The sequence below is a fragment of the Epinephelus lanceolatus genome, chromosome 4, assembly GCF_041903045.1.
Source record: "Epinephelus lanceolatus isolate andai-2023 chromosome 4, ASM4190304v1, whole genome shotgun sequence".
NCBI classification, from domain to species: Eukaryota; Metazoa; Chordata; class Actinopteri; order Perciformes; family Serranidae; genus Epinephelus; species Epinephelus lanceolatus.
This window is the reverse complement of record NC_135737.1, coordinates 48,879,226-48,905,479: the sequence shown is the minus strand read 5'-3', so window position 1 is coordinate 48,905,479 and position 26,254 is coordinate 48,879,226. Positions and strand designations below refer to the sequence as shown.

The 26,254-nt window shown below is 46.9% G+C and overlaps 1 protein-coding gene across 3 annotated transcripts; it reads left to right on the top strand.

Annotated features, from left to right (window-relative positions):
* The first annotated feature begins 895 nt into the window (after nucleotides 1-895).
* Nucleotides 896-22,471, top strand: atg16l2 (ATG16 autophagy related 16-like 2 (S. cerevisiae)). 3 transcript variants are annotated; one of them, XM_033630902.2, is made up of 18 exons: nucleotides 896-1,070; nucleotides 2,023-2,080; nucleotides 2,205-2,280; nucleotides 2,381-2,454; nucleotides 4,099-4,350; nucleotides 5,939-6,004; nucleotides 6,420-6,509; nucleotides 6,639-6,692; nucleotides 6,784-6,886; nucleotides 10,720-10,825; nucleotides 10,927-10,997; nucleotides 11,072-11,143; nucleotides 11,260-11,380; nucleotides 11,503-11,608; nucleotides 12,913-13,065; nucleotides 13,153-13,200; nucleotides 16,789-16,890; nucleotides 18,605-22,471. In XM_033630902.2, exons 1-18 carry the CDS (start codon nucleotides 896-898, stop codon nucleotides 18,696-18,698), a joined length of 1,821 nt encoding a protein of 606 aa, XP_033486793.2. In that variant the 3' UTR covers nucleotides 18,699-22,471. The 3 variants fall into 3 exon arrangements, with proteins under 3 accessions (XP_033486793.2, XP_078023548.1, XP_033486794.2); XM_078167422.1 differs by having other exon boundaries at nucleotides 6,781-6,886; XM_033630903.2 differs by lacking the exon at nucleotides 18,605-22,471 and having other exon boundaries at nucleotides 6,781-6,886; nucleotides 13,153-13,228.
* Nucleotides 22,472-26,254: the final 3,783 nt, after the last annotated feature.

Sequence of the window (26,254 nt, the reverse complement as noted above, 5' to 3'; positions counted from 1 at the left end):
AGTCAAATATCTCAAGTACAGAACGTGATAAGAAAAGCTGGAATATTACTAGAAATAAAAGAATAAAACAATCTTTTTCAGGAAAAAAGTTGGTATATCCCACAAAACACAAGGAATAAAAGAGGGAATATTACAAGGAAAAAAAGTCAAAATATTTTGAGAAAAATAGTCTGAACGTTATCAGGATAAAAGCTGAAGAAATTTCAGAAAGTCCAAATATTTTTAAGGAAGTCAGAATATTATGAAGATAAACAGTTAACATTTTGAGATTTAAAAAAATCAGATTCAGTTAACAGACGAATACTAAAGAGAAAATATTTACCTCCTGATTTTGACTCTAAACATTTATATTTGAGTTCAGAGCTTGTTTCTGCGACACGCTGAGTTATAACGAGACATTTTGTGTTTCTGAGATGTTTTTAAAAGACGGCAGCACGGACTGTAAAAATCACAGTTATGTTTGTTTTATTAATAATAAGAAAATACGTCACAACAGTCTTTACACAGTGACGTCATGTTTCAGGACTCCTCCTGTCCAACATCACATAAAGATAGAAACATTTTAACAGGTGAGTCCTGGTGGGGGCGTGTCTTGTAGGGGGCGTGTCTTGTAGGGGGCGTTTGTTCTTTGTGTCTCGAGTCAAAACAGGAAGAGCAGAGGGCGGGCGCTGATTGGCTGAGAGGACCGGCAGCAGGCTCCTCGGCCCCGCCCCCTTCACGGTGACGAATCTTTTGAGGAAAAAAGTTCAAAACAACGGAACAAACAAGAACACCACAGAAGAAGAACCGACAACATTCGGAGCTTCATCACGGAGCCGTCTGTGACTCCGGGCCGGCCTGGGAGCGTCTGTCCGCGGGGACACAGCGTGAGGCAGCCCGGGTTGTGAGCAGCATCATGGCCGCTGTCACCGTCATCACGGATCCAGCCGCGGTGTCGCAGCGCGGCGGCCGAGTCGCGGCTCCGGGACGCGGCGGCAGATCGGCGGAGACCTGGAAGAGACACATCATGGGTCAGCTGAAGAGCCGAGACCTGAGCCAGCACGACAAGTTCCAGGACCTGATCCGCTTCTGTACGACCGACAAGTACCGATTAATGTGTCTTTGAAGCGGCTGCAGAGGAGTTGGTGTTGCTCACTGTGTGTCCCAAAGCTGCACCAGACTCCATTTAGAAATCTGTCGACTTAAGAGCTGCGCAGCCTCAGTGCTGACGAAGGCTCAAACCATCCAACTAAAATCTGCTGTTTTCTAAATGGAGTTTGGTCCAGAGGGACCTGTCCTGAGTCAGAGCTGGTGAACAGAGCGACATGTCCCAGAGTTGTTTCAGGGAACTAAAGACAGGAATTAAATCTGTTCATTGAATCAAACTCGCGAGGTTAAAGTGTTTAAAAGTCCCCTCTGACGTCACAGCTGTAAGAGACACACTCAGATGATGAGACAGTCTGTCCCGAGCTGAGACACAGCTGACGAGTCTCTTGTTCCTTTATTGTGTCGGACAGGAAGGTGTCAGAGTAACTGAACCACATGTTGTTCCACTTCCTCCGCTCACTGACTCATCTGTGACAGGTCGTCATGCTCACAGTGTTCATGATGAACACATGAGATTCATTCTGTTGTTGTCAGTGTGGAAAATAACAAAGTGTCCCTGATGTTCCCACAGACGCAGGACACAGAAATAAAATCCACAAAGAAGCTAAAATAATCTTTCTCACTTTTGTTTTATGTCTGTGTGACAAAACTGTGGACGGAAAGAATTACAGCTCTGTATTTTCTGTTTTATTATTTAAAACATGTTTCCAAATGTCGCCATATTTCTCGGAAACAATCGGAATACTTTGAGAAAACAACGGGAATATCACGAGGAGTGGGTTTTTGTATTTGAGGTTTCTTTCATTAGCGCTGTAGCTAAGCTGACATGTAAAATAAGGACCCTGCTGGTTGTTTAGCTCCTCCCCTCTCCAGGTGTTTAGCCCCTCCCCTCTCCAGGTGTTGTTACCTGTGACTGTTTCCTCCTGACTCTTTCAGACACGCAGCTGTTGGAGAAAACCAGTCTGGCCAAAGGAATGCTGAGCTGCTCCGTCAGGTAACTCACCTGCTGTCACACCTGGAGACACCTGACCTCTGACACAGACAGATTCACTGTGTGTGGGTGTGATGATGATGATGATGATGATGATGATGAGGGTGTGTTTGTTTTGTGCACCCAGATGTCCCTCCCCTGGTAGCAGCTCCATCTCCGCTCTGCTTCACCAGAACAACCAGCTGAAGAAGACGACAGGAGAGGTAACACACACACACACACACACACACACACACACACACACACACACACACACAGAGTCGTATCAGAGTCACGTGGACATGTTTCTACTTCCTGTTTCAGCTGGCCTATCAGGTGGTGGAGCTGCAGCAGCAGATTAAAATCAAAGAATGTGTTCTGGAGCAGCAACATGCCAGGTGAGTCACCGTGGATCCTCGCAGCTGATTGGTCCAAACTAAGCAGGTGAACGTGTGAAGTGTTCCTTTTACTCGGCTCCACATCAGACTCTGACGGAACAGATTTCATTCATGGAAAATTACCCTAAAATATTCCAGCTCTTCTCAGTGACAGTCGCACACAGAGTTTGAAGCCAAAGTTCACAGCAACATCCCAAATATTCCCAAATATTCCCAAATATTCCTAAATTGTTTTACACATAATTTTTCTTTGGTTTCTCAAAAAGTTACAACTTTTCTCATGTAATTCCTCAGTATTCCAACTTTTTTTAAAAAAAAAAACAATATTCTGATGATTCTAAGTATCCGTTTATATTCCCAAATATTCCAACCACTTTTTCTGTCAAAATGTTTTCTTTCTTCTCTAAATATTCCAAGTTTTTAATTAAATGACTTTTTTCCCTGAAATATTCCAGACGTTTTTGTGAAAATATTTCAGCTTTTTGTTTTTATTTTTCTAAAACATATATTGGGGTTTTATTTCTGAAATATTCAGACTGTTCCTTCTGGAAATATTCCAGTTTTTTTATGACTTTTTTTAAAAAATATTTCAACTCTTGTTTCAAATTATTCCCAAATATTCCAACCCATTTTTTCAGAATACCTCTTTATTTAAATGTTCTAACCTTTTTTTCTGAAAATATTCCAAACTTTTGTTCTTAAAATGTTCGTACTTTTCATTTTACACTTTACATTCATTCCAGTCTCTTTGCCAAATGTTCCAACTTCTTTTTGAAAAATATAATTTTTTCTCCCCCCAAAAAGGAAAAACTTTGTTTCCCGAAATATTCTATGTTTTCTGGAAATATTCAGTATTATTAATTACTTTTTATTAAAATATTTCAACTCTTGTTTCAAAGTATTCCTAAATATTCCAACATTTTTGTTTATAATATTCCATACCTTCTCTTCAAATCTTTTCTGTCAAAATAGTCCCAAATATTCCGACCCTCTCTCAAGGTATTGTCTTATTTCCACAGTACAATCCTAAATATTAAGACTTTTTTTTCTCAATAATTTTTCTGACTTTCTTCCTCCAGATTTTGCATCCTCAGAATATTTTCAAATATTTTGACCTTTTCTTTTTCTTCTTTTTTCCACCAAATATTTCAATCTTTTCTCAAAATATTCCCACTTTTGTTTCCCAGAAATATTCCAGCCATTTTTCTTTTTTCTAAAGATATTTAGACCTTTTATTCCAGAAATATTCCGACTGTTTTTTTTATAAAAAATATTTTAAGCTCTTTTCTGTCTATTTCAACTTTGGTTTCAAAATATTCCCACATATTCCAATCTGTTTCTGGAAATATTCCAACTTTTTAAGACGATTTCATCAAATATTCAGATGATTATCGTTACAAAATATTTCAATGTGGTCCTCAGAATATTCCAACTTGTTTTTGTAGAAACAACTGTTTAATCGTAATATTGGGAGCGTTCTCTCTGACACTCAGACGGAGTCTTTTCTTCACGTTCCTGATTTTTTCCCTGTGCTAGATTCTGAAACATGTTTTAAACGTTGTGTTTCATGAGCAGAGACAGTCTAAGTGTCATTAATGTGAACTGGCCCTTTAACACTGTTGATGATGACATCACTGTAATCAGACTGTCGGCGGAGGAGCGTCGGCTGGCGGGTGCGTTGGATGCCCGTCAGGAGCTGCAGGTGCGGGTGGAGCAGGTTCAGGAGGAGAACGGGGTGTTGAAGACGGCGTACGACACCCTGCTGCAGCGACAGAGAGGGGCGGAGCAGAGACTCCGAGAGGAGAAGGTCAGAGGGGGACACCTGCTGGAGGACATGATCCACCTGAAACAACAAGCCGCTGCCCGCATGAACAGCCGCAACGAACGCAGGTCCAGGTACCTGAACGCACCTCACACACCTGAGAACACATCACACACCTGAGAACACCTCACACACCTGAGAACACCTCACACACCTGAACGACCTCACACACCTGAGAACACTTCACACACCTGAGAACACCTCACACACCTGAACACACCTCACACACCTGAGAACACCTCACACACCTGAGAACACCTCACACACCTGAGAACACTTCACACACCTGAACACACCTCACACACCTGAACACACCTCACACACCTGAGAACACCTCACACACCTGAACACACCTCACACACCTGAACACACCTCACACACCTGAACACACCTCACACACCTGAACACACCTCACACACCTGAGAACACCTCACACACCTGAACACACCTCACACACCTGAACACACCTCACACACCTGAGAACACTTCACACACCTGAGAACACCTCACACACCTGAGAACACTTCACACACCTGAGAACACCTCACACACCTGAGAACACCTCACACACCTGAACACACCTCACACACCTGAGAACACATCACACACCTGAGAACACCTCACACACCTGAACACACCTCACACACCTGAGAACACATCACACACCTGAACACACCTCACACACCTGAGAACACCTCACACACCTGAACACACCTCACACACCTGAACACACCTCACACACCTGAGAACACCTCACACACCTGAGAACACTTCACACACCTGAACACACCTCACACACCTGAGAACACCTCACACACCTGAACACACCTCACACACCTGAACACACCTCACACACCTGAGAACACTTCACACACCTGAGAACACCTCACACACCTGAGAACACCTCACACACCTGAGAACACCTAACACACCTGAGAACACCTAACACACCTGAGAACACCTAACACACCTGAGAACACCTCACACACCTGAGAACACCTCACACACCTGAGAACACCTCACACACCTGAGAACACCTAACACACCTGAGAACACTTCACACACCTGAGAACACCTAACACACCTGAGAACACCTCACACACCTGAACGCACCTCACACACCTGAGAACACATCACACACCTGAGAACACCTCACACACCTGAACACACCTCACACACCTGAACGCACCTCACGCACCTGAACGCACCTCACGCACCTGAACGCACCTCACACACCTGAGAACACATCACACACCTGAGAACACATCACACACCTGAACGCACCTCACACACCTGAGAACACATCACACACCTGAACACACCTCACACACCTGAGAACACATCACACACCTGAGAACACATCACACACCTGAGAACACATCACACACCTGAACGCACCTCACACACCTGAGAACACATCACACACCTGAACACACCTCACACACCTGAACGCACCTCACACACCTGAACACACCTCACACACCTGAGAACACATCACACACCTGAGAACACATCACACACCTGAACGCACCACGTCATTCTTTTAAAGTGTAACATGATGTTTATGTTTGTTTGTTTACTGTTTGTCTGTTTTTCATGTGTTTGATGAGACGAAGACAAACTTGCACTCTGACAGTAAAGTTCTGTTCTCTTCTGTTTCAGAGCACGAGAAGCGAACCTGCAGAAGGAGCTGCAGAATGCTGCGAGGTCAAAGGTCACGGTGGACAGGTCAGACTCACCTCCACCTGCCCAAAATCTCAAACATCTGCTGTTTACAAAAAACTGAAAGCATGTTTTAGAAAATAGAAGTTTTAAATTTTTTTTATTGAATATTAGACGGAGAAAAATCTGAAAAAAAGACAGGTGGAATATTTTTAGGAAAAAGTTGAAATCTTTTGACGGGAAAACTTCTGAATATTTCAGAAGAAAAAGGTCAGGATATCTTAAAGTAAATAATAAATAAATAATGTATAAATAATAATAGAAGTTCAGAGAAGAGGCAGGATGAGAATTTTTCACAATATTTCAGCAGCTTCACTGAATTGAAATGTGAAGTTTTTTTATCACAGATTTGTCTGACCCGTGTGTGTCGCCTCGTACTCAAGTCGTTTGTCAACCGAAAGACTTTTGTTTTGTGTTTCAGTTGTTCGAGCGCTCCGACCTCCAGATCCACGTCTCCAAAGACCGAAAACCACCACGAGTCCACAGACAGAGGACACACCCGACTCTTCAGGTTCGTCAGGCCTCAGACACCTTTTCTTTTTATCAGATGTTACAACAGAATTATTTATTAATTAATTATTGTTATTATTGTGGTTTTTGATGCGTCTGAGAATCAGCTCGCCGCCTTTGTCTGTCTCAGGTCGGCGTCGGCGACGTCTCCGAGGATCCTGACCTCCATCAGAGAGCTGTTTGAGTGAGTCTCAGTTTCTGTTGGTCGTCCTGTCGCCAACTATCTGTTTATTTTACAGTGTGTGAAAGTCATGTGACATGTGTGATGTCAGCAGGAAGAGGCGGGGCCACTCTGTCTGCAGTCTGGAGGAGGATCTGATGTGTCCCGTGGGAATCTGTCTGTCGGCCAGAGTCCCCGCCAGAGCGCTGCAAGTACTGGTAATACACACCAAGTACACACCAAGTACACACCAAGTACACACCCAGTACACACCCAGTACACACCTAGTACACACCCAGTACACACTAAGTACACACCTAGTACACACTAAGTACACACCTAGTACACACCTAGTACACACCCAGTACACACTAAGTACACACCTAGTACACACCTAGTACACACCCAGTACACACCCAGTACACACCAAGTACACACCTAGTACACACCCAGTACACACCTAGTACACACCCAGTACACACCCAGTACACACCCAGTACACACCTAGTACACACCAAGTACACACCTAGTACACACCCAGTACACACCCAGTACACACCAAGTACACACCTAGTACACACCAAGTACACACCTAGTACACACCCAGTACACACCCAGTACACACCAAGTACACACCTAGTACACACCTAGTACACACCAAGTACACACCCAGTACACACCTAGTACACACCCAGTACACACCAAGTACACACCTAGTACACACCCAGTACACACCTAGTACACACCTAGTACACACCCAGTACACACCTAGTACACACCTAGTACACACCTAGTACACACCCAGTACACACCCAGTACACACCTAGTACACACCTAGTACACACCCAGTACACACCCAGTACACACCTAGTACACACCTAGTACACACCCAGTACACACCTAGTACACACCTAGTACACACCTAGTACACACCCAGTACACACCTAGTACACACCCAGTACACACCTAGTACACACCTAGTACACACCCAGTACACACCCAGTACACACCTAGTACACACCTAGTACACACCTAGTACACACCCAGTACACACCTAGTACACACCCAGTACACACCCAGTACACACCAAGTACACACCCAGTACACACCTAGTACACACCCAGTACACACCTAGTACACACCTAGTGTACACCAAGTACACACCTAGTACACACCCAGTACACACCCAGTACACACCTAGTACACACCTAGTACACACCCAGTACACACTAAGTACACACCTAGTACACACTAAGTACACACCTAGTACACACCTAGTACACACCCAGTACACACCAAGTACACACCAAGTACACACCTAGTACACACCTAGTACACACCCAGTACACACCCAGTACACACCCAGTACACACCTAGTACACACCCAGTACACACTAAGTACACACCTAGTACACACTAAGTACACACCTAGTACACACCTAGTACACACCCAGTACACACCTAGTACACACCTAGTACACACCCAGTACACACTAATTACACACCTAGTACACACTAAGTACACACCTAGTACACACCCAGTACACACTAAGTACACACCTAGTACACACCCAGTACACACCCAGTACACACCTAGTACACACTAAGTACACACCTAGTACACACCCAGTACACACTAAGTACACACCTAGTACACACCTAGTACACACCCAGTACACACCCAGTACACACCAAGTACACACCTAGTACACACCCAGTACACACTAAGTACACACCTAGTACACACTAAGTACACACCTAGTACACACCCAGTACACACTAAGTACACACCTAGTACACACCCAGTACACACTAAGTACACACCTAGTACACACCTAGTACACACCCAGTACACACCCAGTACACACCAAGTACACACCTAGTACACACCCAGTACACACCTAGTACACACCCAGTACACACCTAGTACACACCCAGTACACACTAAGTACACACCCAGTACACACCTAGTACACACCCAGTACACACTAAGTACACACCCAGTACACACCTAGTACACACCCAGTACACACTAAGTACACACCTAGTACACACCCAGTACACACCTAGTACACACCCAGTACACACTAAGTACACACCTAGTACACACCCAGTACACACCTAGTACACACCCAGTACACACCTAGTACACACCCAGTACACACTAAGTACACACCTAGTACACACCCAGTACACACCTAGTACACACCCAGTACACACCCAGTACACACCCAGTACACACCCAGTACACACCAAGTACACGCCTAGTACACACCCAGTACACACCCAGTACACACCCAGTACACACTAAGTACACACTAAGTACACACCTAGTACACACCCAGTACACACCTAGTACACACCCAGTACACACCTAGTACACACCCAGTACACACCCAGTACACACCCAGTACACACCAAGTACACACCTAGTACACACCCAGTACACACCTAGTACACACCCAGTACACACCCAGTACACACCCAGTACACACCCAGTACACACCAAGTACACGCCTAGTACACACCCAGTACACACCCAGTACACACCCAGTACACACCCAGTACACACCTGCTCTGATTGTTTGAACTACAGTTCCCATCATGCTTTGGGGATCATCATTATATTTACACGTCTCCTTTTTAACTGAAATATCACAAGAGTTTTTCTGAGTATAAACTTTCCTCCCATAATAGTCCCAGTTTTTCTGATCTTGTCTCGAAGTATTCACAGTACAAATATTCATTTTTCATCAAAGTATTCTCCCTAAAATATTCCAAAATCTTTTCGTTCATAATGTTCTGGATTTTGTCTTTAATTTTTCTGGCCTTTTCTGCAGAATGTTTTCTGGAATATTTCCCTGAAATATTCTGGCCTCTATTTCATAAAAAATAACTTCCTGTGTGGACGTGTGAGGAACGTCGTGTGAAACAAACAAATAATATTTTTCATCCATTAGTTGTTTTAGTTTGTGTCTTTTTGATCTCAGACTGAATTAACTGAAAGAAAACAGTTGATAATATAAAATGAAGATGAGTTTACAGCTGCTGACCTGAGTTATTGTCGTCATGGAGATGGAACTCAACAGTCTCTGACACTCTGTCGCCCCCCTGTGGACAAAAGACAAACTGCACCAACACGCACACACATAGAGAGTTCCTGTGTGTTTGACAAAGACTTCCTCTGTGCGCGTCTCATTACCCATCATGCCTCAGTGTCTCTCTGTCGACCTTCAGTCACATTTTATTTTTAAAGGAGAAGCAGCAGGTCGACCTGGTTTGTCTCCGTCAGCCTCACTGAGTCCTGGTTCTGCTCAGAACCTCCTTTGTTTTCTGACGGACTCCAGGTTCTGCTTTTATAAGAACTCATTGTGTCTCTGCTGAAATGAAACTGCACAGAAAATGTCCACACGCGTGTTATTTAGTGTCGCACTGAGACTGATCAGTCAGCTGTGTGAGACTGACACTGTGTTTTAAAGTGTTCATACAGGAGAAGCCGTCATTAGACCTCAGACAGGTCTCCAACAGTGCTCATTAAATATGGAGAAAATACAAAATCATGCAAATAAATAAAATAGATTCTACGACATAAAATGATGCAGAAGTTAAAATAAAGCATATTAAATATGAAATACAGTAATAAATGTTTGTGGTCGACAGTAACTGGAAAAAGGAATGAAGTCAGTGTATCTGGAATGATTTTCTTTTTCTTAAAATATTTCATCTTTGAGATATTCTGACTATTTTTTCTGAAAACTTCTTCATTAAAATAATATTCAAAACATTATTTTTCCTTGAAATATTTTGACTCTTTTTTTGTACTGTCTCTATATATTAATTATTGTGTGTGTGTGTGTGTGTGTTGTGTGTGTGTGTGTATTAATAATGAGAATGAACAAACCTTTTTAATGACCATAGTAAAATATTTGGAGGGATGACGTTGTGTAAAATGGAAACCCTCAGGTAACGCAGTCAGAGGCGTACTGACGTACAGGAAGCTAAATTAAACGCCGTCGTGTTGGTTCTGATGGTTTCCTGTTGTCTCTGTCAGGATGCTCATGAGCAAGGCATCAACGCTGTGAGGTTCAGCTGCAGCTCTGACCTGTTGGCCACCGGAGGAACTGACCGGGTCATCAAACTGTGGGAGGTCCGAGCAGGTACGCACTTCCTGTTATTATTATTATTATTATTATTATTATTATTATTATTATTGTTATTATGTTTTCCATGTTCGTGACCTCACTGATGATGTCACCAGGCTCACTGACTCACAGATCGACCCTTGACGGCAGCACTGAGGGAATCACCTGCGTGGAGTTCGACCCCACGGTGAGTACATGACTCACCTGATGGAGTTAAAGGAGCCGTTCGCTGTTTCTCACTCTCACCTGTGCACTCGTCAGGGTCAGAGGATCCTCGCCGCCTCGTATGACAAGTCGGCCCTGCTGTGGCGCCTGGACGACTCCGTTCCCAAGGTAACCAACGTTTACCCGTTCACAGCGCCTCCTGCTGGTCAGGCTGAGAGCTGAAGATCCTCTGTTGTCGAGACTCTGAAGAGACCTGTCTCACCTGTCTGTCTCACCTGTCTCAGCTGACTCTAACAGGTCACAGCAGGAAGGTGACGGCGGCGAGGTTCAGCGGGTGTCTCCATCAGGTGGTGACGGGCAGCGCGGACAGAACCATCAGACTGTGGGACCTGCAGAGAGCAGCCTGTGAGTCTGATCAATAACTGATCACTGATCAGTGCCTAGTGAACGATTGATGACTGATAAAGGTGTAGTGATGAAGGTGTAGTGATGAAGGTGTAGTGATGAAGGTGGGTTTGTCTCTGCAGGTGTGCAGGAAATTGAAGTGGCGTCGTACTGCAGCGATCTCGTCTGTTCAGAGAACTTTATCATCAGTGGACACTACGACTCCAAGATCAGAGTCTGGGACACGAGGTGACACCTCAACCATACCTTCACTTATTCACACATTTCACTGATTCATTCCCTCATTCATTCATTCCCCTGATGCATTTCACTCATTCATCGCTTCACTTTTCATTACTTTACTTTTTCAAACACTTCATGAACTCATACTTTCACTTATTCACCACCTCACCCATTCATACCTTCATAGCTTCACTTATTCACCACTTCACTCCTCCTCAGTATCACTCCTGTTAGAGGAAACAATAGAATCTCGTCTCTGACTGACGGCTCTGATTTTAAACCCTGTGACACCTCTCATCAACCTCTCCGGCTGTCGCCACGGCGACTCCCCGTCTCTCTCCGTTACCTAGCAACAGCTCAGCCCACAGAGAGCCCCCCCCACCCCCTCCTCCTGCAGAGTCTGAACCAGCTGATGATTGACAGCTCTGTCCTCCAATCACACGCCAGCATCAACCCTCACTGCACCTGATTAGACGATGACATCATTCACTGAGCTCTCATTGGTCAGGATTTATGATCATCATCTTTTTATGTGTTTCAGACAGAGGATGTTATGAAATCTGGATGATTTAAGTGATGTTGTTGTTTTTTAAAACTAGAATAAAAAACTAAAATTAAAAAAAACATCAATAACAAAAAACTAAAATAGAGTTTAACCCTGATCCACTCACGCCGAGCACACAGGAAATAAAATCATAAATATTAGTGTCATAAAACCAGAGAAAAAATATAAAGCTGCTCAACAGAAAATCAAAAACTTAAATTAAATGAAACTATTTTCTGCAGCATTTTAAAATAATTAACATTTTCTCGGTGGACCGAGGCTTCATTTTATGTTTTTGATCCGACTGTACTGAGGTTTCATCTTTTGTTTCAGAGCTGTTAATCAGTCACACAGCTGAGCTCTTCAGCTTTATAGCTTTTCATACAGACTGAAAGGAGATGAAGTGGTTAACTGTCAGTGAGACAGAATTCATGTTCACAAGAACATTTCACCGTATTGACCTGACAGTGAAACTACAAGTGAGCGGGATCAATGATGACATAACACTTTCAACTCTTCACTCTTTCACTACGTCACTGCATTTCAGTTTCACTCCTTCACCACATCACTGCATCACACTTTCACTCCATCACCATGTCACTGCATCACCATTTCACTTTTCACCACATCACTGTGTCACTGCTCCACTTTGTCACTACGCCACTGCATCACTGCTTCATTTCTTCACCACGTCACTGCATCACCATTTCACTCCTCCATGTCTTCACCCCTGCACCTCCTCACCACCTCGCTCCTTCACTCTCAGGACGATCAGCTGCGTCCAGGAGCTTCCCGCTCAGGGGAAAGTCACCTCGCTGGACATCAGCTCTGACCATCGTCAGCTGCTCAGCTGTTGCCGTGACGACTGCCTCCAGCTGGCCGACCTGAGGAGGCGGAGCAACGACCGCATGTGTTTCAGGTAGAAACAAACAAGGCCCTGTGATGGAGTTGAAGTGTTTGTTTGTTTGTTTCACTGACGCTGTTTGTTTGTTTGTGTGTGTGTCAGAGCGGAGGGGTTTAAATGTGGCAGCGACAGCACCAAGGCTGTGATCAGGTGAGTTGACCTGCTCGTCCGTCACCAGGTGAGAAACAAAAACATCACAGTGACTAATCATCCTGTCGCGATCAGCTCAGGTCATATCCTGAACCGGTAGGTGAAGGGTGTCACCGCCGCATCTGGGACACCTTGAGACTTCCTGCCAGAGAGATGAGCATATTAGAATCTTTCAGCCGTCCTCGGCCGCGACTCCCCGACGGCCGCGACTCCCTGACGGCAGCGACTCCCTGACGGCCACGACTCCCTGACGACCGCAACTCCCTGACGACCGCAACTCCCTGACGGCCGCGACTCCCTGATGACAGCGACTCCCTGACGGCCGCGACTCCCTGATGACAGCGACTCCCTGACGGCCGCGACTCCCTGACAGCTGCGACTCCCCGACGGCCGCGACTCCCCGACGGCCGCGACTCCCCGATGGCCGCGACTCCCCGACGGCCGCGACTCCCTGACGGCTGCGACTCCCTGACAGCCGCGACTCCCTGACGGCTGCGACTCCCTGACGGCCGCGACTCCCTGACGGCTGCGACTCCCTGACGGCCGCGACTCCCTGACGGCTGCGACTCCCTGACGGCCGCGACTCCCTGACGGCTGCGACTCCCTGACGGCCGCGACTCCCTGACGGCAGCGACTCCCTGAGGGCACGACTTCCTGATGGCAGCAACTCCCTGACGACTGCGACTCCCCAACGGCTGCGACTCCCTGACGGCAGCGACTCCCCGACGGCTGCGACTCCCCGACGGCCACGACTCCCCGACGGCCGCGACTCCCCGACGGCCGCGACTCCCCGACGGCACGATTCCCTGACGGCAGCGACTCCCTGAGGGCACGACTTCCTGATGGCAGCAACTCCCTGACGACTGCGACTCCCCAACGGCTGCGACTCCCTGACGGCAGCGACTCCCCGACGGCTGCGACTCCCCGACGGCCACGACTCCCCGACGGCCGCGACTCCCCGACGGCCGCGACTCCCCGACGGCACGATTCCCTGACGGCAGCGACTCCCTGACGGCAGCGACTCCCTGACGACTGCGACTCCCTGAGGGCTGCAACTCCCCGACGGCCGCGACTCCCTGAGGGCTGCGACTCCCCAACGGCCGCGACGTCCCCGACGGCAGCGACTCCCTGACGACTGCGACTCCCCGACGGCTGCGACTCCCCGACGGCACGACTCCCCGACGGCCGCGACTCCCTGACGGCACGACTCCCCGACGGCATGACTCCCCGATGGCACGACTCCCCGACGGCACGACTCCCCGACGGCCGCGACTCCCTGACGACTGCGACTCCCCGACGGCTGCGACTCCCCGACGGCACGACTCCCCGACGGCCGCGACTCCCTGACGGCAGCGACTCCCTGACGACTGCGACTCCCTGAGGGCTGCGACTCCCCGATGGCCGCGACTCCCCGACGGCCGCGACGTCCCCGACGGCCGCGACGTCCCCGACGGCAGCGACTCCCTGACGACTGCGACTCCCCGACGGCAGCGACTCCCCGACGGCACGACTCCCCGACGGCCGCGACTCCCTGACGGCACGACTCCCTGACGGCACGACTCCCTGACGGCACGACTCCCTGACGGCAGCGACTCCCTGACGGCCGCGACTCCCTGACGGCCGCGACTCCCTAACGGCACGACTCCCTAACGGCACGACTCCCTGACGGCCGCGACTCCCTGACGGCACGACTCCCTGACGGCAGCGACTCCCTAACGGCACGACTCCCTAACGGCACGACTCCCTGACGGCAGCGACTCCCTAACGGCACGACTCCCTGACGGCACGACTCCCTGACGGCACGACTCCCTGACGGCACGACTCCCTGACGACACGACTCCCTGACAGCAGCGACTCCCTAACGGCACGACTCCCTGACGACACGACTCCCTGACAGCAGCGACTCCCTAACGGCACGACTCCCTGACTGCACGACTCCCTGATGGCAGCGACTCCCTGACGGCACGACTCCCTGATAGCTTTGAACTACTAGATTTCTATAAAACTTAAAACTACTGAATAAATAATTATAATAATAATAACTTTATTTATATAGCACCTTTAAAAACAAAAGTTTACAAAGTACTTTGACAAACAAAGCAAACGCAGGATATCTATAACAAGAGAGTCAAAACACTGAGGGCAAATATGGAGGTTAAATTTTCAGTTTTGTTGCTGGTTGATTAAAACACGATCAAAAACAGCTGACGGAAAAAATCCAGCTGCAGCAGATATAAACACTTGATTACTGACGCAACCTGGTTTCTTGTGTTTATGTAAATGTTGTCAGTGAGTGGTGAACCAATGAGAGCAGGGCGCTGTTATTTATCACCACTGTCAGTGCATCATTTATTCATCATCAGGTTTATTGTATTCAGTGATGATCTGATGGAGATCAACGGGTTTCTGATCCAACATTCCAGCAGGAGATGAAAACAGACAGAGAGAGGAACGAGGTGCTGCGTAGCTTATTTTCTGCAGTTTCCATGACAACAACAGGACCAGGATGTCTGTTCAGCTCTCTGACAGAAACACTAAATATATAAATGTGACTCTACACACAGTCAGACAGTCAGGGCTCCCTGCTGGCTTCTCTCTGAGGCTCCTCACAGAAGCCTGTCATCATCAATCTGCTCAGTCAGATCCAAGAGGTGAAACATCATGCGTTAAAATCACAGGACACGAAGCTAATTCAGTTTAAATTTCAGGTTACACCAACATATGTCCTGCAGAGAACCTCATGAGAAAACAAAGACGATGTTCTGAGACAGTTTGTCCTCTTATCAGTCTTTCAGGCTGCGTTCACACCTGCCATGTTTGGTTCAGTTCAGTCAAACTCCAGTGTGTTTGCCCCCTCAGTGCGGTTCATTTGTGCAGGTGTGAACACACCAAAACAACCAGACTGAGACCTTCTTGAAGAGGTGGTCTCAGTCCGGTTCCAAAGGAACTCTGGTGCGGTTGGTTTGTGGTGAGAAGGTGTTCCGACCTGGATGTGAAGCAACTGCAGTCACATGACACATTGTTTGGGTTAAACATGAGCATGTTACAGTCCTGGAGGATTATTAATGTGCACCTCCTCCTGTACTGCCTTAATATGCACATTCAGCACATCCAATGCATCAAAACATTGTTTTCTAGTTGGAGCCGCGCCTCGTTTTCAAACTGTATGCTTTGACTAAAATGAACAATGACAGCAATATAGTCCACGATGAGCAGCGCTAAAATCAACCTGTGTAGTTGTCCCTCCATTGTGACATTAGAAAGTGTCACATTTATCTTGCAAGTGTACTCTTCTTCAACGTTTGCTTTACTTCCTGGATTTTTCCCACATGGAAATTCTGACCAATCAAGAGCAGCTTTCTCACACAAGGCATTTGATCTGGTCCTCTTGCAAATGCTGCCGTGAGAACACGAACCAACTCTAGGCAATTATACAACTTTGTGACAACATGAGTCCCTGATTCAGACCAGAGGAGACCACTCTAGGGCTGACAGCAGCCTGAGAAAGATCCTGTGATTAAACAGCAGCTCCATGGTTATGTTGTACAAATGTGTAAATGTAGTTGTAAGAATGTATTTTCCCTTCAGTCCAGACGGTTGCTTCCTCGCCGCCGGATCAGCTGACGGTGCCGTTTACATCTGGAATGTCTCCACCGGCAACCTGGAGACCCGCCTACCTGACAAACACAGGTAACCAACCAGAGGTGTTGATCAGCTGAACAAAAAACAAATCAGTGAAGACAGATTTTATTCAGTTTTCTTAATCTCTGTAAGGTTAAATAGGACGCTTCCCTGAGGAGCTCATCGTTATTTAAGACGGAGAACAAAATTTCCTTAATGTTTTACTGAATGTATGAATGTGAAGGGTGTCTGTAAATCTGTAAAAGGTTTAATGGGAAAACTTAAAGGTCTGAGGATAATTCCCTGAGGGACTCCCAGTGTTATTGAAGACAAACAAAAAGACGATCTACGACATATTTATCTAATTTAATCCTGTAGAGTCCAAGTAATTTTGGTTATTTCTTAAACTTTCAATGCTTAAATTTCCATCTGTTTAACACCCTGTAAACTAGTGTTTCCAAACTGGTGGGTCGCGGCCCCAAAGTGGGTCGCAGGTCCACTCTGAATGACCACAAGTGACTTGCGAGTGTGTCAAGTTTGTAAAAAACAAAAAGGACTATTTTGAAGTACAGTGAATATTTGGCACAGAGCTTTTATTTTGTAGTGCTGTTTCCTGTTGTAGAGTGAGTGACTAACAAACAGCTTCTTAACATAGACAGAAAACCAGCTCGACGACGTGGCCAAACACAAGTATTACGCCAGATATTTTTGACTTTGAGGACCTTGAACTAGACTAAGGACAAATCTGGACCCTGTGGCTGGACCAGTTGGGAACCGCTGCTCTGACTTGTTGTTACTCCACAGACATGGTTTACTTTTTTCGGCACCAACTGAGCTACAAGTCTTTTTTCACATTTTGTAAAATGAATAAACTGCAAAGCTGTCAGGAACCCAAAATACAAGAGAAGGAGGCGGCTTAACAAATGTACAAATCTAGTACATAAACAGGGCTCTCATTTTAGTGTAGAGCGTCAGACTGAATTTACCAACGCACCATGTCAGGTCACTCACTCTCCGGGACCGCCAGTGTTACTTGAATAAGTAAACACTGACCAACGGGACCAGACTGGCCGACCCGTATGCTCTCACTCAGTGGATGGATGATGTCACAGGAAGCCAATCTTACAAAGGAGGACCACACTTGTTTGTTTTGCTATGGAAGCTAACGTTAGCTAATGTGCTAAAAAGTTAGCGTTGCAGAGAAATCCAATCTTCCTCTTAATCCCTCCCCAGTTTCTGATGAGGTGGACATGATAACCCTTAATACACATAACCTTATTCATCCCTACAACAGGAAATACTTTTTCCCTAACCTGATATGAAGTGTGCGCTGCACATGTGAGCATTTTTGATGATGGCCTCCGTCCAGTCCTTTGGTCTTATCACATTTAACCATAGTTGTCTTTGTTTTTGTTGACGGGCAGTGGCGGCTGGTTTTGAGCCATGACTCCTTCTATTCTGGCTCCCAATAACACAACAAGACAAACACATTTTAACACTCCTATGGAGCCTACAGCCCTGTGGGGGAGAGGCAGCTGCTCCTCCAGGTGATAACATGATGTCACTGTGACGCTGGCTCCTCTGTTAGGTTTCATAGAAAATAAAGGGGGCCCCAGGATGCTTCCCTGAGGGACTCCACATGTTGGAGTGCTGAAACCTATTGTTTGTCTCAGACCCCTTGATTTACATTATGCTGAGAAGATATTATAAAATCTTTACTCAATTATACCAAAACAATGTTGCCTACTGGAGCTTTAATGTCCCCTCTCCTTCTTTTTTTTAGTTCGTCCATTAGTGCTGTGTCCTGGTCTCTGTCTGGTGAATACGTCATCAGTGTGGACAAGAGTAGACGGGCCGTCCTCTGGAGTGACATCTGAAACAGCCAATCCACAGAGAGGTCTCGTTGTCACAGCATCGCCCTACACAACACGCCTCACCTTAAAGAACAAACTGATCTGGGGGCTGTTAAAGGGAACATCTGTGCCTTTATTTTTTATTTTAGTTTTTATTAAGCTGTTTGTCGATTGGGCAAAAGGGATGTGAAACTTTTTTCGATGCCTTTTTTGCATTTTCTTACGTAACGGGAGCAACAGTTTAACATGAAGCTTTTTTTAACCGTAAAAACTGAACAAAGGGAAACTTGCAACCAAAACACAATAATATTTCTGTAATGTTTGATGCAGCGGACACACTGTGCAGAAATTTGTAGACCTTCATTTGAGGAGTTCAGGTTCATCAGGTCGTACTGCAGTAAATAAGCCTGGTTCTCTGGATGCAGTGCAGCCAAAGTGCTCTCACTCCGAAGTCGTCGAATACTGGCGCTTGGGCAGTGACGAAAAAAGCTGTTGGCATGATATGCAGCCGGACAGCGCTCCACTGTGTAAAGGGAACTGTGGCGGGACAAAAACAAAAGTTAAGGCGGCAAAAGTCCCAATAGGGTGGGAGGGGTGGCGGATGGGTCCAACAACCACAGACTTTCACCCAGGAGGCCGGTGTTCACTTCCTGTAAGATTGTAAATCCAGACCTTGTTTTTTTTCCTAAACCCAACCACGTGTGTGTGTGACGGCTAAATGTAACCACGTGTGTGTGTTGTTGAAGGAAGGAAAAGGCAATCTGCGATGTTGCACCGACGTAGTGCTTTTATTTTGAAAGAGACTGTATGCAAACTGTACATTTCTTGTGAAAACAGAAGTGTATTTTGAAAACAGACAATGCATGTAACAGGCTGAAGTTGACACGGCGTCCCAGAACGTCAACAACCAACACACCCAGGGTACCTTGGACGTCATATGTGGACGTGGAAAGTCCATGACCAAACGTGGACATGTGATGAGGTCACAGTGAGGATGAGTCGGTGCAGCAGATTTTACTGCCCTGGTTCCTTCGTTCCTGGATCAAAGTTCCTAAAAGGCTTCGGAGTCGTAGCATCAATCCGTCGGCTGTTTTCTGATGTTTTTTGTCAGTTTATCTCACCATGATGATGAACTCTTTGATCAGCTGGTGATGTCTGAACAGCAGCTTCACAGTTTCCAAATCAAACCTTTTTGTTTTTTCTTTTCCAATGCTGAATAGATTTCAGTCTGGTTCTGGTCCTGAAGCCTGACTGCTCAGCAGCTCGGCAGCTCGGCAGCTCTTGGTGGTGGATTTACATATTAAAGGCGTCTGCAGTAATCCTCTGTTTGGCCTCTCGGCTTTGAAGAGTGGAGTCAGCAGCTTCAAAGGGAGAAGTCGATGTCCGCGGGCTGTGGTGGAGTCTGAACACATCCACATTAAATAGAGTGATTTACATCTCTTCTGATCTGTGTCACTGTTCATGTTCAACTGCCTTAGTGAGTCAAAGGCCTCCAACCAGAACACAGACTGTACATTGGTCGGTTTTAATTCAGCTGATCCATTATATGGCGGATTGTATGAACGCTTTTCCAAAGGATACTTTCTCACGTTTTGTATTTAAAACAGCTAATAAGCTTCGATAGCTTCTTCCACTTCAGACCCTCCACCTCTGTCCAATCAGAAATCAGCTCCGTCAAATAATTCATGTGTTCATGAGCTCAGACGCTGATTGATGAATTAATGCCAAACCTGAATGTCACTGTTTCTAAGTGCTGGTCTGGATGAATCTCAGGTGGAGTCAGATCTGCTCCTGGTCCCTGCTGACAGGTCAGTGCAGGTCCTGGTTCAGTCTAGTTCCTGGTTCAGTCCAGGTCCTGGTTCACAGCTCAGACTGGAGTCACTGATGTTTTCTGTCATAACTAAAAGTCTGCTGCCTGTTCAGACCAACGAGGGAAAATAAAAACAAACTTTGTGTCTTTTTTGATCCGAACCAGAAAATCTTTGTCCTGATTTGTTATAAAAATCTTTTTTCAGCAGCTTTTATTTGTTTCCTCGTAACAAACTGATTGATTGATCAGCTCCTGACGGTAAAAACAAGTTTTAACACCAACTTCCTGTTCATGTTCTTTTTGATGTGTCTGTTATTTATTCGATGACTTTATTTTGAACCTTCGGGTTTTTTTTAAAGGGGTTTATTTTTTTTGTTTTAAATGAGGGGATGTTTGTGTCTTCGCCCAGAGCTTAGACACAAACTGCTGATTCACATTCTCAGTCTACCTGCTGCTGCGCTCAAATCAGCCTGTCAGTCCAAACTGAGGGCATCATGACACAATAGAGACAGATCAGGCTGTCCAGTGAACATTATGGGATGTAACACAGTCATGTTGCTGTGACACAGTTGTGTTAAAACTGTCTTTATGTTTTATAATGATTTTATTGTATTTCTTAGAGATTTTTAAAGCTAATAAGCTGCGCTAACTTTCCTCCGTGTTGGACCGTCCGTTTAGAGTTTAAATGTCAGGTCTCTTCACAGTTTATCTTTTTACTGATGTTTTAATGTCTAAATTGAAAGAATTCAAATGCTGAGGTGGTAAGAAGATCCCACTTTTATTGTGACGATCTGCGATCTATGACGTGATGTCATAGCCTCTTCAGGAGAAACAAAACCAAACAGAGAAGTCGACGATGATGAAGGTTCATGAAAAACAGCTCAGATTCAGTCGGCTCAGCGTGAACTCCCTGCTGGAGCTGCAGACTTTCTTTTGCTGCTGTTACACTGATTAGGCTCCGCTCCCGGCACCTCATCCCCTACGTCCTGCTGTCCTATCCTATGTTCTGTTCTCATGTCCTGCATTCTGCTGTCATCTCCTACGTCCTGTCATCTCCTACATCTTGTCGTCATTGCCTATGTCCTGTTCTCGTCGCCCACGTCCTGTCACCTCCTGTGTCACGCTGTCGTCACCTACATCCCAGCATCATCTCCTACGTTTTGTCATTGTCACCTACGTCCTGTTGTCCTCTCCCACATCCTTTTGTTATCTCCCATGCCGTTGTTGCCTACATCCTGTTGTTGTTTCTTGTGTCCAGTTGTTGTCACCCATGCCCTTTTGTCATCTCCTGCGTCCTGTCGTCATTGCCTGTCCTCTTGTCATCGCCTGAATCCTGTGTTTTCTACGTCCTGTTATCATCACTTACATCCTGTCATCTCCTACATCATGCTGTCATTGCTTACGTCCTGTCATCCTCATCTACAGTACATCCTGTCGTCTGCACCTACACAGGTTGCATCTCGCAACACCTGACACCGACAGGTTTGTAGATGCTTTCCTGTCCCTCTTTTTTTTCCAGCCGACTGTTTGTAGAGCCCTCGGAACAAATGTCAGTTTTGGTCTTCCTGTCAATGATCCGACAGTCTGAACCTTAAAAACAACATTGCCACACTCCGATCGAACCAACCAACCGTTCAGTCTGATCCCGACCTCCTGTCTGTGTCCTCTCACTGTGATATTGGTTCCGGTCAAACTGAACAAAGCGTTCCTTCGTCTGCACAGTGACCAGCTGCTGCCGCCATCGACATGAAAACACAGAATATCAAATGTCCCTCTCAAATATTTATAATGTGTGAATTAAATTATGAGGGAGAATGAGCAGTTTGTGTCTGAACAGCTCGGCTGTAACGTGATGTAATAATGACTTCATATTAATCCTGTGACATGTGGGCGGTGATGAAACGTGTATTAACGTGATGTTTACATTCTGCTGCTGTCGAAAGATCGACAAACTTTATCTCTAATAAACTCTGGTGTCTGACCTTCATCCTGTCGGCTCCTCTTCTTCATTTGTTTCTGTCGATGTCTCATCACAGAGTTTTAAAAATACGATGAGACGCCGGTGATGATGATGATGATGATGATGGAGCTTCAGGCAGTTTCACACTGAGGTTGTTAATGAGGAAACAGGAAACAGCTGCTGCCTCTGACCCAACTGACCCGACTGACCTCCCGCTGATCTGGACTGAATAATTACTGCAGAAGTAATAATAATTTGTCTGATCCTAACAACGCTGTGAGTCCTGAGAGGAGAGGGTTTTTATTTTGTTGCTGCAGCGCCACCATGAGGACGTTTGTTCTGTTCTTCATGCTGTATGATTTCAGAGGATCGACCTTCATCGTGAAGAACATTTATTTGGGTTATTTAGTCAAGTCAGACTGAGGAGCGACCGTCGTCGTTATGTCGTATTCACACCAAACACGATGCAAATTTTCACGTCACGTTACTCGCGCAAGATTGGACGCTAGAATATTTTGTGTTGACTCGCTTCCCTTCGAATAACTCACATCATACATGCCTGAAGTCACTAAACCAATGAATGAACTTCTGCTGCAGATCTCAGTGCTGATTGGCTATCACGTGAATCAATTGATGAAGTTCAGATTTTTCATGAATAAGAGCACGACGCAAAATCACGCCACTCAGTTTATTTGCGTCACTTAATTCAAGTATTTGTATTTGAAGTCATTGTTGTAGCGTCCATCACAGCACCAGCGTCTAATCACGTCTTTCTTGTGCGAATTGGGTTTTTTTTCACACCCAGTGTGAGCACATTAGAATGTGTTTTCATGGACGTTTTCAGCTCCTTTTTTTTTTTACCCAACCATCGCCCTCATGATGGCGCCATTTTTCTCTATGTTTTCTTGTTTTTTTATTCTTTCGCTGTTTTTATTTAAGTGTAGCTCAGAGTCAGTAGATAATTATCACATACAACACAACCGATATACAAACAAACAGCATCACTCCATCATCACAACAACAGAAACAAACAAAAACAAAACAAAAATGCAGACAAAAAAAAAACGAAACAATGTACCTCACACAACACAACAAACAATAAAAATTTCATATTGGCATAACGCTATTTAAAACAGGCACAGTGGTGTAGTGGTTAGCACTGTCGCTTCACAGTAAAAGGGTTCGAACCCCGGGGTGGGGGGGGGCCCTTCTGTGCGCAGTTTGCATGTTCTCCCTGTGTCAGCGTGGGTTTCCTCCAGGTGCTCTGACATGTTCTCCCCGTGTCAGCGTGGGTTTCCTCCAGGTGCTCTGACATGTTCTCCCTGTGTCAGCGTGGGTTTCCTCCAGGTGCTCTGACATGTTCTCCCCGTGTCAGCGTGGGTTTCCTCCAGGTGCTCTGACATGTTCTCCCTGTGTCAGCGTGGGTTTCCTCCAGGTGCTCTGACATGTTCTCCCTGTGTCAGTGTGGGTTTCCTCCAGGTGCTCTGACATGTTCTCCCTGTGTCAGCGTGGGTTTCCTCCAGGTGCTCTGACATGTTCTCCCTGTGTCAGTGTGGGTTTCCTCCAGGTGCTCTGACATGTTCTCCCTGTGTCAGTGTGGGTTTCCTCCAGGTGCTCTGACATGTTCTCCCTGTGTCAGTGTGGGTTTCCTCCAGGTGCTCCCACATGTTCTCCCTGTGTCAGCGTGGGTTTCCTCCAGGTGCTCTGACATGTTCTCCCCGTGTCAGCGTGGGTTTCCTCCAGGTGCTCTGACATGTTCTCCCTGTGTCAGCGTGGGTTTCCTCCAGGTGCTCCGACATGTTCTCCCTGTGTCAGCGTGGGTTTCCTCCAGGTGCTCTGACATGTTCTTCCTGTGTCAGCGTGGGTTTCCTCCAGGTGCTCTGACATGTTCTCCCTGTGTCAGCGTGGGTTTCCTCCAGGTGCTCTGACATGTTCTCCCCGTGTCAGCGTGGGTTTCCTCCAGGTGCTCTGACATGTTCTCCCTGTGTCAGCGTGGGTTTCCTCCAGGTGCTCCCACATGTTCTCCCTGTGTCAGCGTGGGTTTTCTCCAGGTGCTCTGACATGTTCTACCTGTGTCAGCGTGGGTTTCCTCCAGGTGCTCTGACATGTTCTCCCCGTGTCAGCGTGGGTTTCCTCCAGGTGCTCTGACATGTTCTCCCTGTGTCAGCGTGGGTTTCCTCCAGGTGCTCTGACATGTTCTCCCTGTGTCAGCGTGGGTTTCCTCCAGGTGCTCTGACATGTTCTCCCCGTGTCAGCGTGGGTTTCCTCCAGGTGCTCTGACATGTTCTCCCTGTGTCAGCGTGGGTTTCCTCCAGGTGCTCCCACATGTTCTCCCCGTGTCAGCGTGGGTTTCTTCCAGGTGCTCTGACATGTTCTCCCCGTGTCAGCGTGGGTTTCCTCCAGGTGCTCTGACATGTTCTCCCCGTGTCAGCGTGGGTTTCCTCCAGGTGCTCCGACATGTTCTCCCCGTGTCAGCGCGGGTTTCCTCCAGGTGCTCTGACATGTTCTCCCCGTGTCAGCGTGGGTTTCCTCCAGGTGCTCCGACATGTTCTCCCTGTGTCAGCGTGGGTTTCCTCCAGGTGCTCCGACATGTTCTCCCTGTGTCAGCGTGGGTTTCCTCCAGGTGCTCTGACATGTTCTCCCTGTGTCCGTGTGGGTTTCCTCCAGGTGCTCTGACATGTTCTCCTTGTGTCAGCGTGGGTTTCCTCCAGGTGCTCTGACATGTTCTCCTTGTGTCAGCGTGGGTTTTCTCCAGGTGCTCTGACATGTTCTCCTTGTGTCAGCGTGGGTTTCCTCCAGGTGCTCCGACATGTTCTCCCTGTGTCAGCGTGGGTTTCCTCCAGGTGCTCTGACATGTTCTCCCTGTGTCCGTGTGGGTTTCCTCCAGGTGCTCTGACATGTTCTCCTTGTGTCAGCGTGGGTTTCCTCCAGGTGCTCTGACATGTTCTCCTTGTGTCAGCGTGGGTTTTCTCCAGGTGCTCTGACATGTTCTCCTTGTGTCAGCGTGGGTTTCCTCCAGGTGCTCTGACATGTTCTACCTGTGTCAGCGTAGGTTTCCTCCAGGTGCTCTGACATGTTCTCCTTGTGTCAGCGTGGGTTTCCTCCAGGTGCTCTGACATGTTCTCCTTGTGTCAGCGTGGGTTTCCTCCAGGTGCTCTGACATGTTCTCCCTGTGTCAGCGTAGGTTTCCTCCAGGTGCTCTGACATGTTCTCCCTGTGTCAGCGTGGGTTTCCTCCAGGTGCTCTGACATGTTCTCCCTGTGTCAGCGTAGGTTTCCTCCAGGTGCTCCCACATGTTCTCCCTGTGTCAGCGTGGGTTTCCTCCAGGTGCTCTGACATGTTCTCCCTGTGTCAGCATGGGTTTCCTCCAGGTGCTCTGACATGTTCTCCCTGTGTCAGCGTGGGTTTCCTCCAGGTGCTCTGACATGTTCTCCCTGTGTCAGTGTGGGTTTCCTCCAGGTGCTCTGACATGTTCTCCCTATGTCAGCGTGGGTTTCCTCCAGGTGCTCTGACATGTTCTCCCTGTGTCAGCGTAGGTTTCCTCCAGGTGCTCTGACATGTTCTCCCTGTGTCAGCGTGGGTTTCCTCCAGGTGCTCTGACATGTTCTCCCTGTGTCAGTGTGGGTTTCCTCCAGGTGCTCTGACATGTTCTCCCTGTGTCAGCGTAGGTTTCCTCCAGGTGCTCTGACATGTTCTCCCTGTGTCAGCGTGGGTTTCCTCCAGGTGCTCTGACATGTTCTCCCTGTGTCAGCGTGGGTTTCCTCCTGATGAGGACTGCTGGTCCACTGATGGACCCTGATGAAGGACAGT